Raw genomic sequence first — 13,122 nt, 5'->3', positions numbered from 1 at the left:
GAACTACACTCGGGAATACCCCGCAGTGTTGTTCCGGGATCTCTTCTGCACTTACCTTGTCCTGTGCTCCCACGATGTCCCTCCTGCAGTGTCCCCTGTAATGTCCTCCGGCCGATGCTGGCATCTGTCTTCTGGGTTCTGTCCCCTGCGACGTCAGGACGTACAGGGATGGAACTGGCGGGAAATTTGAAAATTTTAAAAGTGACATTCACTAAAATCACATAGTAAAACATTACTGTATCAAACCATTTCACAGACATTTTCTCCCGAGTGCTTTGTCCTGTGCCCTGCCTGCATTTTACTGTTCTTACTGCCTGGAAACTGAGAAAAGTCCATGGCGTCCAAAAAGCATCCCTTTAGGTCAAAAGCGGTTTCAGACCAGCTAGAGAACAGCGATTAGTAAATTAGAACCACTTGCAGAATTGAGTGATAATGATTCCGGGGGAAATTCATCATCAGACACTGAAAACGCTTTTGCGACTTTGCTCAGTGATGTGCGAACTTGGCGCTATATTTCAAATTTCAGTGTTTTTGGTTTGATTATATTATTGAATTAAATTTATTCTTTATGATTATTTATTACAATTTATGATTTTGTGTTTCAAATTTTATCATACCTGGGATGTTTACTAGACTCTTGTTAGGACAGATTTCAGTGAGCTATTCCTAAAAATTACAGGCCTACAATAAAAAAACGACATATTTCCATGCAAAAAAATGTCCCACTTTGAGCACAGAAATATGGACATAATCAGACCGCTAGGGAGGTTAAGTTTTATTGGCCACAATCTGGAGTATTGCGTCATTCTGTGCTGAAAATAAAAGTACTGCAAGTGAATTGGTCTGATCTGAAACAAGCCTTTTCCATCTTGCTTTGGGACTGTGCTAGGTAAGACTGACCAGTACAGTCCCAATGTACCTGTACTTTCTGTTCGAGAATATTGTTGTGTGTTCTTCTGATCCAGACTTGTATCATCGTCTTTCTAGATCGCCAAATGGAACACAGAAAGACGGCTTCTAAGGTTTGCCTCTGCTGTTTATCACCATCTGTGCGCTGTGAAGATCCAGAGGTGGTTCTGGGCTCATCTTACGCTTAAAAAAGCACAGAAGCAAATTTGCCATGTCATTTATATTCAGGTATGGTTGGTATAAAGAGCTTTGCCTGTACAATTAAATGTGAGAACCATATTACTATTTACAGGTCAAGTCATGGTGATATTTATACACATTTGTTAAGGCTGCCTCTACTTCAGGTTAATACACCGAAAGCGGAAAGAAGATCTGGACAGCCACACATCCAGAGAATCATTTTTTATTCATAAAAATGATAAAACAGCAGCACATGTGTCAAGCACAGAGAGATGGGCAAGCCCTTTTCTTAGCTCCGTCTGCTTATGCTTGTGTGGCTGTTTTATCATATTTTATCATATTTTAACCACTTGCCCTCCAGAAGATTTACCCCCTTTCCTGACCAGGCCATTTTTTGTGTTCGGGTGCTGCATTACTTTAACTGACAATTGTACAGTCATGCAACGCTGCACCCAAATGAAATTTACATCTTTTTTTTCCCCATGAATTGAGCTTTCTTTTGGTGGTATTTGATTGCCTGTGCTTCTTCTTCTTCTTTTTTTTTTTTTTTTGCACTATTAAAAAAAAAAAAACAACAACAAATTTGAGAAAAAAACTATTTTTTACTTTTTGCTATGAAACGTAAACAGTAAAAAAAGACTTAAAAATCAAATTTCATCATAAATTTAGGCCAACATGTTTTCTACTGCATATCTTTGCTAAAAAAAATTCCCAATACATGTAAATTAATTGGTTTACGTGAAAGTTGTAGCATTTACAAATGGCGGTATATATATATATATATATATATATATATATATATATATATATATACATACATACATACATACATACATACATACATACATACATACATACATATACTGGGATTTATTTTATTTTTAAAAGTAATGGCGGCGATCAGCGAATTATAGCAGGACTGCGGGCATTCTGACAATGGGGGGGAACTGACTTTGTGTCACTGACATCCCCAGTGACACCAATACAGTGATCAGTGCTAAAACAAAAAAAAAATAAAGCACTGACACTGTACTTATGGCACTGGGCAGGAAGGGGTTAACATCAGGGGTGATCAAAGGATTAACAGTGTGCTGTTTCATTATAAGCTATGTCCGTGTGCTTCACTGTAATCACACTGCTTTGCATGGCTGTGTAGGGAACAATACTGTAGCCGTATTTCTGCTATAGGGCGGTTGGGAAGTGGTTAAGAGAGTGGGGAAAAATAAATATATATATATATATATATATATATATATGCTCACCTAGATGGCTGCAGCATTGATCCGATGCTACAGCTGTGTCCCATCGTCTGTACACTGAGAACTGAGCAATCAAAGGTTGCTGATTGCTCAGTTCTCAGTCTTGAGAGAACAGTGACTGTCAGTCACTGACTATCCAGGCCTCACTGGAGTGACAGGCTGTGGAGGACGCGGGAGCGGCTGGCTCAGGCTGTCAGCAAGGCTGAGCCATCTGCCGGTCAAGCATATGGGTGGATCTCGACAATATTGTTGGGAACCCTGGAAAGCCTGGGCCAGCTCTGTGACTTTGGTCTGTAGCCAAAAAACAATAGTGTGCATTTTGTTGTTTGTTTTTTTGTTTATTCTGCCACTAATTGATTACTAATTTAAACATTAAAAAACTGACTTTGACCTTTTGACCTAAACACCTGGCACTGACCTAGATCAAATCTTGATCTAGGATTTTTTTTAAATTTAATTTTATTCTTATTTTTATTTAATTTATATTTTTAATCACACACTTTTCTTTTTTCTCTGAAAGGAGAGAGAGAGCTACAATGTATCTCTCTCCTCCATTTGGAGAGAGAAAACAAGGGGGGCAGGCTTCACAATGAATGATCATGGTCATATCCAATCAGAGGCTATCACAACGATCATGTGACCCGGAAACGAGAGTTTCGGGGCTCTTACTGACACCCTGGTCTTTGTGCTGGGAGCGCGCCAGCACAGACAGGTACACAAATTAACAGCCCCATGGAAAAAAGCCCAGTTCTGCGAGGCTGCTAATTTGCGTACATCGGCATCAAGGGGTCAAAGTAGTTTTTTCACCTTTTTTTTTAAATTTTTTTTAACCTTAAAGTGTTACTAAACCCAGGACCCTGCATTCGCTACATCTATCTGGTCTTTTACAGTACACAAAATGTGGAAATGCAATTTCTTTTTAGTAAATATGAACTGCTAAATATATTTTCTCATCAGCAGTTTATAGCAGTCTTCTGATTTCGATCAGTGTTTGGCCGAGCACTGGTTAAACCTTGTAGGAGGAGTTTTCATTCTCCTCTGACTATTCTATGAGGCTGTATGACCAGTGACCCCTCAGTGTGGACAGTGCCGATTGGCACTGTGCCGACCATATTCACCCTCCCAAAAAAAAAAAAAAACCTGCACATGCTCAGTTTGGTGTGTATTGCTAGAGTGCCTTCAAGAGCTCTGTACTAACAGCAGATGGATTGGGGACTGATCCTGTCTTCTCTGATCCTCCCCTTTCAAAAACAGCCTTATTATACAATACGGAGGATTAACCCCTTAAGTTCCACAGTGAGTATAACCAGCATGCTTTATACTGCATACACAGACTGATTTTCACTGTACAGGTTGAGTAACAAGTAGAACTATAGGTTTTTTTGGATAGAGTAAGGGATGTCCAACCCGCCAGGTTTTTTTTTTTTTTTTTTTTTGGTTTTTGGTTTTTTTTGCCATCAGCATCCCATTGGCGAGAATTCCATTCAATTTCTGTTGGGAATTTATTTTACTTTCAATGATAATGGTAAACAGGACATATAGAGAGGGTGAATCTTATAACGGGTGCAGATGGCAATAAAAACTGACAGATGTTCTAATCCATCTCCACTAAAAAATTATGTTTCGCATTTAGTTGTACTTTAAATAACTTTATTGTATTCACTTTACAAAAATGGAATGCATTGCTATAAAGACTGCATTCTGTTTTTAGGCAAGAAACCTTTTTTTGTATCTTTTTATTAAATAAAAGTAGACCTGTGAAAGGCAAATGTATACTGATGTAAACAGAACTGAAGATGGAAGTACAAACTGATTAAAAGGATTCAGTTTTCATGTGTGTGTTTTTTTTGTTTTTTCTTTTTTTTCTTTTTTGTCATGACTGAGCTGATGATGCTTTTGTGAAAGGACCCTTATCCTTGGTTCACATCTGTGCGGGTGGTGCCGCTATGGGACCCACACAAATACCTACAGCCGCACCACCTACACAGAGGAATATAATGGCACGCCGTCCGCACTGGAAATTGCAACCATACTGGAAACCTCAGTTCCCATGCGGGCTGCGATTTCCCAAGTAGCGCAGGGACATTTTCCCTGCGTGTCCTGAGGCATGGGAGTACATTCAAATGAATGGGCTCTCGTGCCCGCACAAATCGTTGCCTAGACTTTGTTGAGACGTCCAGCTAACATTGCCTCACCTTTGAAAAATGACTATTTCAATCCTGTAAATGCCACACACCACGCTGTTACAGCATGGCAATTCACTTGGGTCACATTTAGAGGTGGTACTGCCTCAGCAACAGAGGGTTTAACTTTTGCCATGGGATGTATACACCCCTGTCTGGCTGCCTTTTTCAGCTTAAGGAAGGGGGGGTCAATAAAACCTAGCTCAGCCACTTGTTTTTGCTGCCTCCCAACTGCAAATATAAAGGAATCCTTAGATGCTAATAAATGATTTGATTTGCAGAGATGGTATCGGTCCAGAGTACAGCACAGGAAATTTCTTTGCACACGTGAGAAGATAGTCTGTGTGCAGCGTGTGGTGCGATCCTGGCTACACCGCAGGAATCTGGCAGCTGTTAGAATCCAGAGGTGTGTGAGAGTTTTTCTTCAACGCAAGCAGCAAGCAAAGGTGACCTACGGAATTGTCAAGTTCCAGGTAACATAACTTTGTCTATCTGCAATTTTTATATCACAGTAGTGTCTGCGTATATATTGGGTGAATTCATAAACATTAAATTACACACAAGATATATTTCACAGGATGTATTTTAGAGATTAGGAGGATAACTATGTATAATGTACGTACTGTATGTATGAAATCTCCCACCACTGTTGAAATGTTGCCGTGAACTATCCTGTTCTCAAATCTGCAGGTGACACTGCGCTCACTACTGTAAATGGGAGGAAAGGGGGTCTTTAAGTCCCCCTTCACACAGGTAAACTCTGCTAGTGATCTCTACCTGCTCTGCAGGGGATCTGTCTGCTGATCCCCACTAAGCAGGCGGATGACAACATCCGTGTCTGCTCTGCTTGTGTAGAGAAGATACAGACACAGCCCACTGTCCTCTATGGGCATGTTGGATGTAAACGGACCACCTGTCCGTTTAGATCCGACTGTCATCTGTTTCATTAGATATGGAACAGATCCCCTATCTGTCTGGGCTAATTTTGTTTAGGGGAGAAAAGAAAGGTTTAATTGGCTGATACTCCACTGGCAGATGACACCCATTCTCTGGCATTGGACTGTCCCTCAGCATCATCACTCCCAATGCAGGGCTACGGACCCTGCTTTGGTCTTGATGTCTGAAGGGAGGATTGGGTAAGTAAATATTTTTTTTGAATTTTTTTTTTTTTGTTCCCCCTAGACAACAAGAAGCAACTATGCCTTGCAATGGGGCTGTGCCAGCACTGCAAGGGGTAATTTTGTTAGTTGCCTGGAGTTGGGACTTACCCTAGGATCACACCTAAGCGTTTTTTGCAGCGTTTTGCCGAAAGGCAGTACAGTCCATTTTAACACTATTTCCTATGGGACACGTTCACATCTCCGCTTTTTCACTCGGTGCATTTTTTTGGAAAGGGTCAGGGACTTTTTTGAATGCAAAAAGTTGCGTTTTTGGTTCTATATACATCAATGGAAGTGCTGCAGAAAAGCATGGAGTTCCTTTTTTTGCCGTGTTTTTTGATGTAGTTTTAAATCTGCCTAGCAATAAGAAAAATAAAAATGTAAAACCATGTAGAAACGGCTCAAATGCAAACTGTGAAGGTGTGAACCTAGCCTAAAGGCTAGCCATAGACAACTCAATAAAACAGGTGATATGCGTGATTTCAAACATTGTTTGCAATTACAGTGTTGATTCTGATGTAACGAATGTGCCAGACAGTTGCCAGTGCTCAGTACAGCAGCTGTAGGTGGATCTTGGTCCTTCCCTATACTATGAAGAGCAGGGTTATACTAGGGATCAGATTACTTTGCTACAGAGAGTTTTAATTGTCTATTGGTAGTCACTGCTTTTATGGAACAGTAAAATCTGAAGTGAGGCTAATGAAGTAACTGTCAACCAGCAGTTAAATCTCCCAGGAGCAAAAAGATTAATGGCTCAAGCCTGAAGAATCCAGCATACTGTGTTTGTGAACTGCTGTCTTTGGTATGAGGTAGTGTGCTCTACATTTGCTTGAATGGATATAAATTGCTATCTCTATGGCCAGCTAGAACTCTTGACATGTGTAGTATTTAAATAATGCTAATTCTAGTAAAACTATGGAATAGCTAGCCATTCTAAATGTTACAAAACATGAGTTGATGGGTAAGTGTAAACACTCAAATGTATATCAGAAAAATAGCCATGTAAATAAATTGAGGGCACTCCCTTTAAAAACAGGCTTTTGGCCATCACTATAAAAATATAAATGGGAACGCATTCTGTTACATTTACATCTGTTTTTAGGCAAGTACCCTTTTTTCTTTTCTTTTTTTTTTTTTTTTTATCTTCAACTAAAAAAAAAAAAAAACCTGTAAAAAGCAAATGTATATTGATATAAACAGAACTGAAGATGGAAGTACAAACTGATGTAAAAGGATTCAGTTTTCATGTGTGCGTTTTTGATGATGCTCTTGCGAAAGGACCCTTATCCTTGATTCAGATCTGTGCGGGTGGTGCTGATGCGGGACCCACACAAATACCTACAGCCGCACCACCTACACAGAGGAATGCGAGACCCGCTGGCGGGTGCTATTAAAAAACATGACTGTGATGTAATGGGTAAGTGTAAACCAGAGGCGGACTGACAGCTCATGGGGCCCCCAGGCAATAGGGGATCATGGGGCCCCTGTGTCCTCTCCCACACCCAAAAAAGCCAATGAAAGGTACCAGGGGCATCTTATGGGGCCCCCTACTGACCCCGGGCCCTCGGGCAGTGCCAGAGTGCTCGAATGGTCAGTCCACCCCTGGTGTAAACCCTCAAATGTATATCAGAAAAATAGCCACATAAATAAATTTGAGGGCACTCCCTTTAAAGACTGACGCTTTTAGTCATCACTATAAAAGAAAAATATAAATGGGAAAAAAAAATGTTCGCTTTATTCACGTTTATATCAGAAGTGTCACCTTTTATCATAAATGTAATTTTTTTTTCTTTCACTTCTATCATGCCCCTGAAACAAAAAATGAGGGAAAATAACACAGGACACAGACAGCAACAATATAACCTGATGGGTTTCAACTATTATCACAAAAAAGTTTCTTTATATGAACTGCACATTCTAGATTGTGCTAAATAAAATAACCACACAATAAAAAAGTGTGTACCTTGTGGTAATTGTCTTTTTAATATTGTAAATTTATCCTGTGAGAAAAGTGTCTTTTACCACAAAAATCTATTTTAATATTAAAAAATTACTAATGTTGCTGCTGCTCTATTAGAATATAAACCTACAAAGTATGGAACTATAAGAAATAAGGGCAGCGCTGCACTGACTGTGATATATTGCTGTGTGTCTTCTTATAGTATCTTATGCTCTGTCAAATCTCTATACATTCTGGTATAGTATATGCCAAAACAAACTAAAGTGAAATTAAATCAATCTACCAAACCTACCAAAATCTATGACCAATATTTGTCAAAAAACAAATCCAATGTCCGTAAGTGAATTTAATAAACATTTAACAAATTCAGACAGTCCCATGTGTGATAAAACCAAATGATAATTTGCTTCTTTCTTGTTTCTTATTTATGCTTTCTTTTTTTTCTTCTTTCTTCCACCAACACCAATGTGAATCCACCACCAAAAAATGTTAGATAAGCTCACCAGATGTAAATGCTGGTGTGTCATTGGAGACACACGAAAATGTGATTGTAAGAATTTTAAAATAAAAACCGTTTTTAAGGATTTCATGCTATGCAATCTCTTTCTCTCCTCCTTCCTCATGATTTAATCGGGTTATTGCTTGTTGGTGATCGAGCGCATACTGGGTTGGCAGATCGTTACTCCCAGAGGGTAATGTGCTGCTAGCTGGTTGTTCACAAACCAGCATTTAGCTTTGAGTTTATCTAACATTTTTTGGTGGTGGATTCACATTGGTGTTGGTGGAAGTAAGAAGAAAAAAAGAAAGCATAAATAAGAAACAAGAAAGAAGCAAATTATCATTTGATTTTATCACACATCTGTCTGAATTTGTTAAATGTTTATTGATTCATTTATGGACATTGGATTTGTTTTTTGACAAATATTGGTCATAGATTTTGGGTGGGTTTGGTAGATTGAATTGATTTTATTTCACTTTACCTATTTCTTTTGGCACATACTATAACAGAATTTATTGAGATTTGACAGAGAATAAGATACTATAAGAAGACACATAGCAACAAAGGCAAATGCTGGTTTGTGAACAACCAGCAAACCGCACATTACCCTCTGGGTGTAACAATATGCTGACCCAGTATGCTTTTGATCACCAATATGCAATATCCCAATCAACAATGAGGGAGGAGGAGAGAAAGAGCTTGCATAGCATGAAATCCTTAAAAACTGTTTTTATTTTAAAATGATTACAATCACATTTCCGTGTCTCTCCACTGACACACCAGCATTTATTTCTGGTGAGTTTATCTAACATTTTTTGGTGGTGAAATCACATTGGTGTTGGTGGAAGAAAGAAGAGAAAGATAAAAGCAAATTATCATTTTGGTTTTTTTTGTTCTATCACACATGGGACTGTCTGAATGTGTTAAATGTTTATTAATTCATTTACAGACATTGGATTTGTTTTTTAACACATATTCTTCATAGATTTTGGGTAGGTTTGGTAGATTTATTCGATTTTTTTACTTTGTTTGTTTTGGCACACACTATAATGGAATTTATTGAGATTTGACAGAGAATAAGCCACTATAAGAAGAAAAATAGCTATCTATCATGATCAGTGCAGTGCTACCCCTCTTTCTTATAATTCCATATTTTGTGGGTATCAACTACAAACTAAAAAAAAAAAAAAAAAAGTTTGGCCGTTGGATACACTTGTGTATAAACCAGTCTTTCTCAACCTTTTTACCCCTAAGAAACCCTTGAAGTAATTTTCAGGTCCATGCCAAAATCAATTCTTCGGGGCAAGAGGGGAAAAGTGCGCCTTACTTTGGTGATACGTGAAAAGAATGCCTCCCGTACAGTAGTGATAAGAATGCCACACTTACAGAGAGCTCAACAGATCATTGGATTCATACTACTGTCTCTTTCAAGTGGCATTGGATGCAGACTACATGGGGAAGTCATTTGGCTCCAGCCCAAGGAACCCCCAACAATCTCTGGGGGAACCCTAGTGTTCACAAAACCCTGGTCGTGTGAATGGCTGGTATAAACAATGACCCAGCTACCAATACAATATCTGAGGATATCAACACCATTGCGTGTTCAGGTCGCATAGATTCAATTTATAAAGCTCCTGTATGACTGTAGGATTGATTAGTTCCTTAAATAGCTGACCTTTCTAAAAGCTTACTTCACAAAACTTCCCTTTTTTGGCTTTATTTGGCCTGATTTGACAGTAGTAGTAATTTGCCTCTTCTAGTGTAATGTTACGTTGTCTGTTACAGTATATGACCAGCTACTATAAATAAAGCTGAGCCTAATTTACCCCTGCAAGTTCACAGTTATTCTGTATTTTTCTTTTCCTCAAGAATTCTGTGATATACATTTCTTTTATTTTAAAGTGGTTGTAAACCACTTACACTTCTATATGCCCAGTGAAATGACTGGCCTCAGGAGATGCATAGAGATGAAGCAAATCCTCCTACATAAGTTGTACCTGTTTATCTGCAGTCTTCTCTTCTATACATCCATTCAAAGTGCTGATCTTATAAAGCTTGTTTTAGGAAGAAAAAAAAAAGGGGGGGGGGGAGAACCAAAATTGGAGGAGAGCTCTAAGAGCTGATTGGATGATTGGAGGAAAAAGACACACACCTCCCTCCACACAGCTCATAGAAATAGAGCTGACACTGTCAGTCTTGCTGGAGATCCCTCCCCTGTCACCTTTTTTGTCTCTTGAGTCAGGAAAACTTGTCAGAAGTGATTCATGTTGATAGTAGAGGAACAAAGCAGCAGAAAGAAATGATACGTAGTGCTCTGAAATAAGACAAGTACGCTAGAGGGATATGCTTTGTTCATAATTCATGTCTGAGGTTTCCAATCAATTTAATTATACAGTTTGTAAAAATAATTTTTTTTGATGCATACAGTTTTTCTTGTCACACTTTATCCAATAGGCTCTCTGGAGAGGTCATCAGTGGAGAAAAGGACATGATACCAAAAAAATTAGATCCATACGTAAGCATCTGCGCAAACTAAGCGAGGAGACCAAAGCTGAAGATAAATTATGTAACAGAACAATGGTTGCTCTAAATTATCTGCTCTCCTACAAGCACTTCTCCTACATCCTGGCAGCTCTGAAGCATCTGGGTGAGAAAACGATTCATCTAAGTGATCGAACATTACAGAAAACTAGTAGGCCACATGCGTTAAGCTTCTAAAATGTAAAGCGGGGTGTTTTTTTTTAATAATTAGGGGTAGAAAAGAAAAAGGCTGCTTGGATCTTTGCTGCTCCAATGGTAACAGTGGGGAGGTAGACATCTTGTAACTATTGTGAAACTTCTTTAGGTAACCTGATGTGATTATTTCTTATGGGATCTGGGATCACATGTTTGGTAGTGAAAACAAGAGGTTTGCTTACCTGCTGCTGTCATTATTACCAGGACCCTGTCCGCATATGAGGTCTCCGATTCCTTTTTATTTTCTTAGACTGCGTTCATAACTGCACATTTTAGGTGTGTTGCAGGTGAGGTGCTTTGGAAAAATTCCCACTTGTTACATCTTTTAATGCATTTCCTGCAAATGCACCTTAGATGATAATGGTTAATCATAACATGTATAAAATGTACAGGGTTCCTACAACACACCACACCTAACATCTACAGATGTGAACAGGGCCCATTAAGTCCTTTCTGCGTTTTTTGTTTTGGTTTTTTTTTTGGTACTTTCTTTGTGTTACGCCAGCCCAATCAAATAAAAGATGCTACCAATACACTAAAACAACCAGAAAACCTTTCAGCACCATTTTTTGTGGCGCAGCACACCAGAACACAACACATGTACATCAGGAGATGCAATGGGTGCAGGCCACTGCATGTACTGTGTGGTAACCCATTTCCCAGAAAGCACTGCACTGGAGAGGTCTGAATGGGTTCTTAGACTATTGTTAATGAGGAGGGCCAGGGAGCATATATATGTTTTAAAAACTGACAAAAAATGGTGCACCTCTAAATTAAATGAAATAAATAAATAATCGTGTCACCACACAATATGAGTGAATAATGTCCAACATATGAAATGACAGGGATGTAAATATTGCACAGTGATATGTCCCAAAAATAGAGCTTGACCAGATAATAATCCCAAAATGTGATGTGATCAAATGGAGAACAGACAGTAGTGACTTCTGTGACCTCCGTGTTACTCCTCCACCATTATGCACTCAACAGAAGCAAGTAGCAAACCAGCATACAATGAAATGACACTTTGGAGCAAATTTTCTTAATTCTTGTGCCCAGTCACCAATCCATCTAAAGGTGGGATCCCTCCTAAAGTGGGAGCACACAAGTAGAGCCTGAAGACAGCGCAATATAGTGTTGTATATTTATTAGAAAATTAGCAACCACGTGGAGCTGAATATAAACAATGGAATAAAAACCACTCGCAAAGATGGCTGCCAGACTATCACATGGACTCGGCAGCGTGACGTCAGCACGTAGGCTCCTTGCTGACGCGTTTCGTGCACATTCTCAAAGGGATCCGCGCTGGCCTCTGCACTTATCTTTGTATCTATTGCTCCACTTCTCCAGATCATCCTCCATGAGGATGAGAAAAAAATAGGCCACTGCTGACGACTTTATAAAAATGCTAGTTACTTGGCTATTGTGCTGGACTTTTAACTCCATTGCTGAGAGTCGGAGTCCTGGTAGAAGTATGCACATCATCAATCAGAATTAAATGAGAAGTTCTAATCTGCATGCTTGTACTGATTCAGTTTTTGTTCTATTTCAAGTCAGAGCGTCAGGTTAACAGCCAGGCAGCTAGCACTTTCAGCTGGAAAAGTCAGCATAGGCAGCTTTCGTGTTTCTCCCATTCAATTTAAATGTGGATAGCTTTCCTTTCTTTTTTTTTTTTTCGTAGAGGGGGGGGGGGGGGGGAGTTTACCTTTTTGTATTTTGCAATCTTTCTTTTGACGGCTTCTTTTGGAGGAAACATGGATATAAAGACATGAATATTGAAGTACCTTGTCTGACATATTTGTAATTGGTCTGCAGTACACCAATGCCTTCTATGTGTCTTTTCGTCTTGTAGAAGCTGCCACCAGACTGTCTTCTATTTGCTGTGAAAGGATGGCACAGAGTGGAGCTGTGAGGACCATTTTCACTCTGATCCGGAGCTGTAACAGGAGTATCCCTTGTATGGAAGTGATCAAGCTGTCTATACAGATTCTGCTCAACCTCACCAAGGTATCTAGTTATGATGTTCTGATATGTTTATGCATTAGCTGTGTGAGTACATAGAATTTTTATTGTATACCTAGACCAGTGTTTCTCAACCTTTTTTCAGTCAAGGCACCCTTAAAATTCTGCACAATCTCAAGGCACCCCATTTTAAATTGTAAAAAAACAAAACTAATAGTTTTACAGAACACAGCAACATCCACACACACAGGACACCCATCGTTAGAGGGGATTT

At 39.2% G+C, this 13,122-nt stretch overlaps 1 protein-coding gene across 1 annotated transcript in view; it reads left to right on the top strand.

Moving 5' to 3' along the window:
• Nucleotides 1-13,122, top strand: part of ASPM (assembly factor for spindle microtubules) — an 88,327-nt gene that overhangs the window by 67,704 nt on the left and 7,501 nt on the right. The window contains exons 20-23 of the mRNA XM_089686627.1: nucleotides 988-1,137; nucleotides 4,813-5,004; nucleotides 10,605-10,797; nucleotides 12,739-12,893. Coding sequence (XP_089542753.1) covers nucleotides 988-1,137; nucleotides 4,813-5,004; nucleotides 10,605-10,797; nucleotides 12,739-12,893 — 690 coding nt within the window. The remainder of the gene's footprint in view (nucleotides 1-987; nucleotides 1,138-4,812; nucleotides 5,005-10,604; nucleotides 10,798-12,738; nucleotides 12,894-13,122) is intronic.

The sequence above is a fragment of the Staurois parvus genome, unplaced genomic scaffold, assembly GCF_062004578.1.
Source record: "Staurois parvus isolate SC_StPar_1 unplaced genomic scaffold, SC_StPar_1.0 ptg000402l, whole genome shotgun sequence".
NCBI classification, from domain to species: domain Eukaryota; kingdom Metazoa; phylum Chordata; class Amphibia; order Anura; family Ranidae; genus Staurois; species Staurois parvus.
This window is presented reverse-complemented; position numbering and strand designations above follow the sequence as displayed.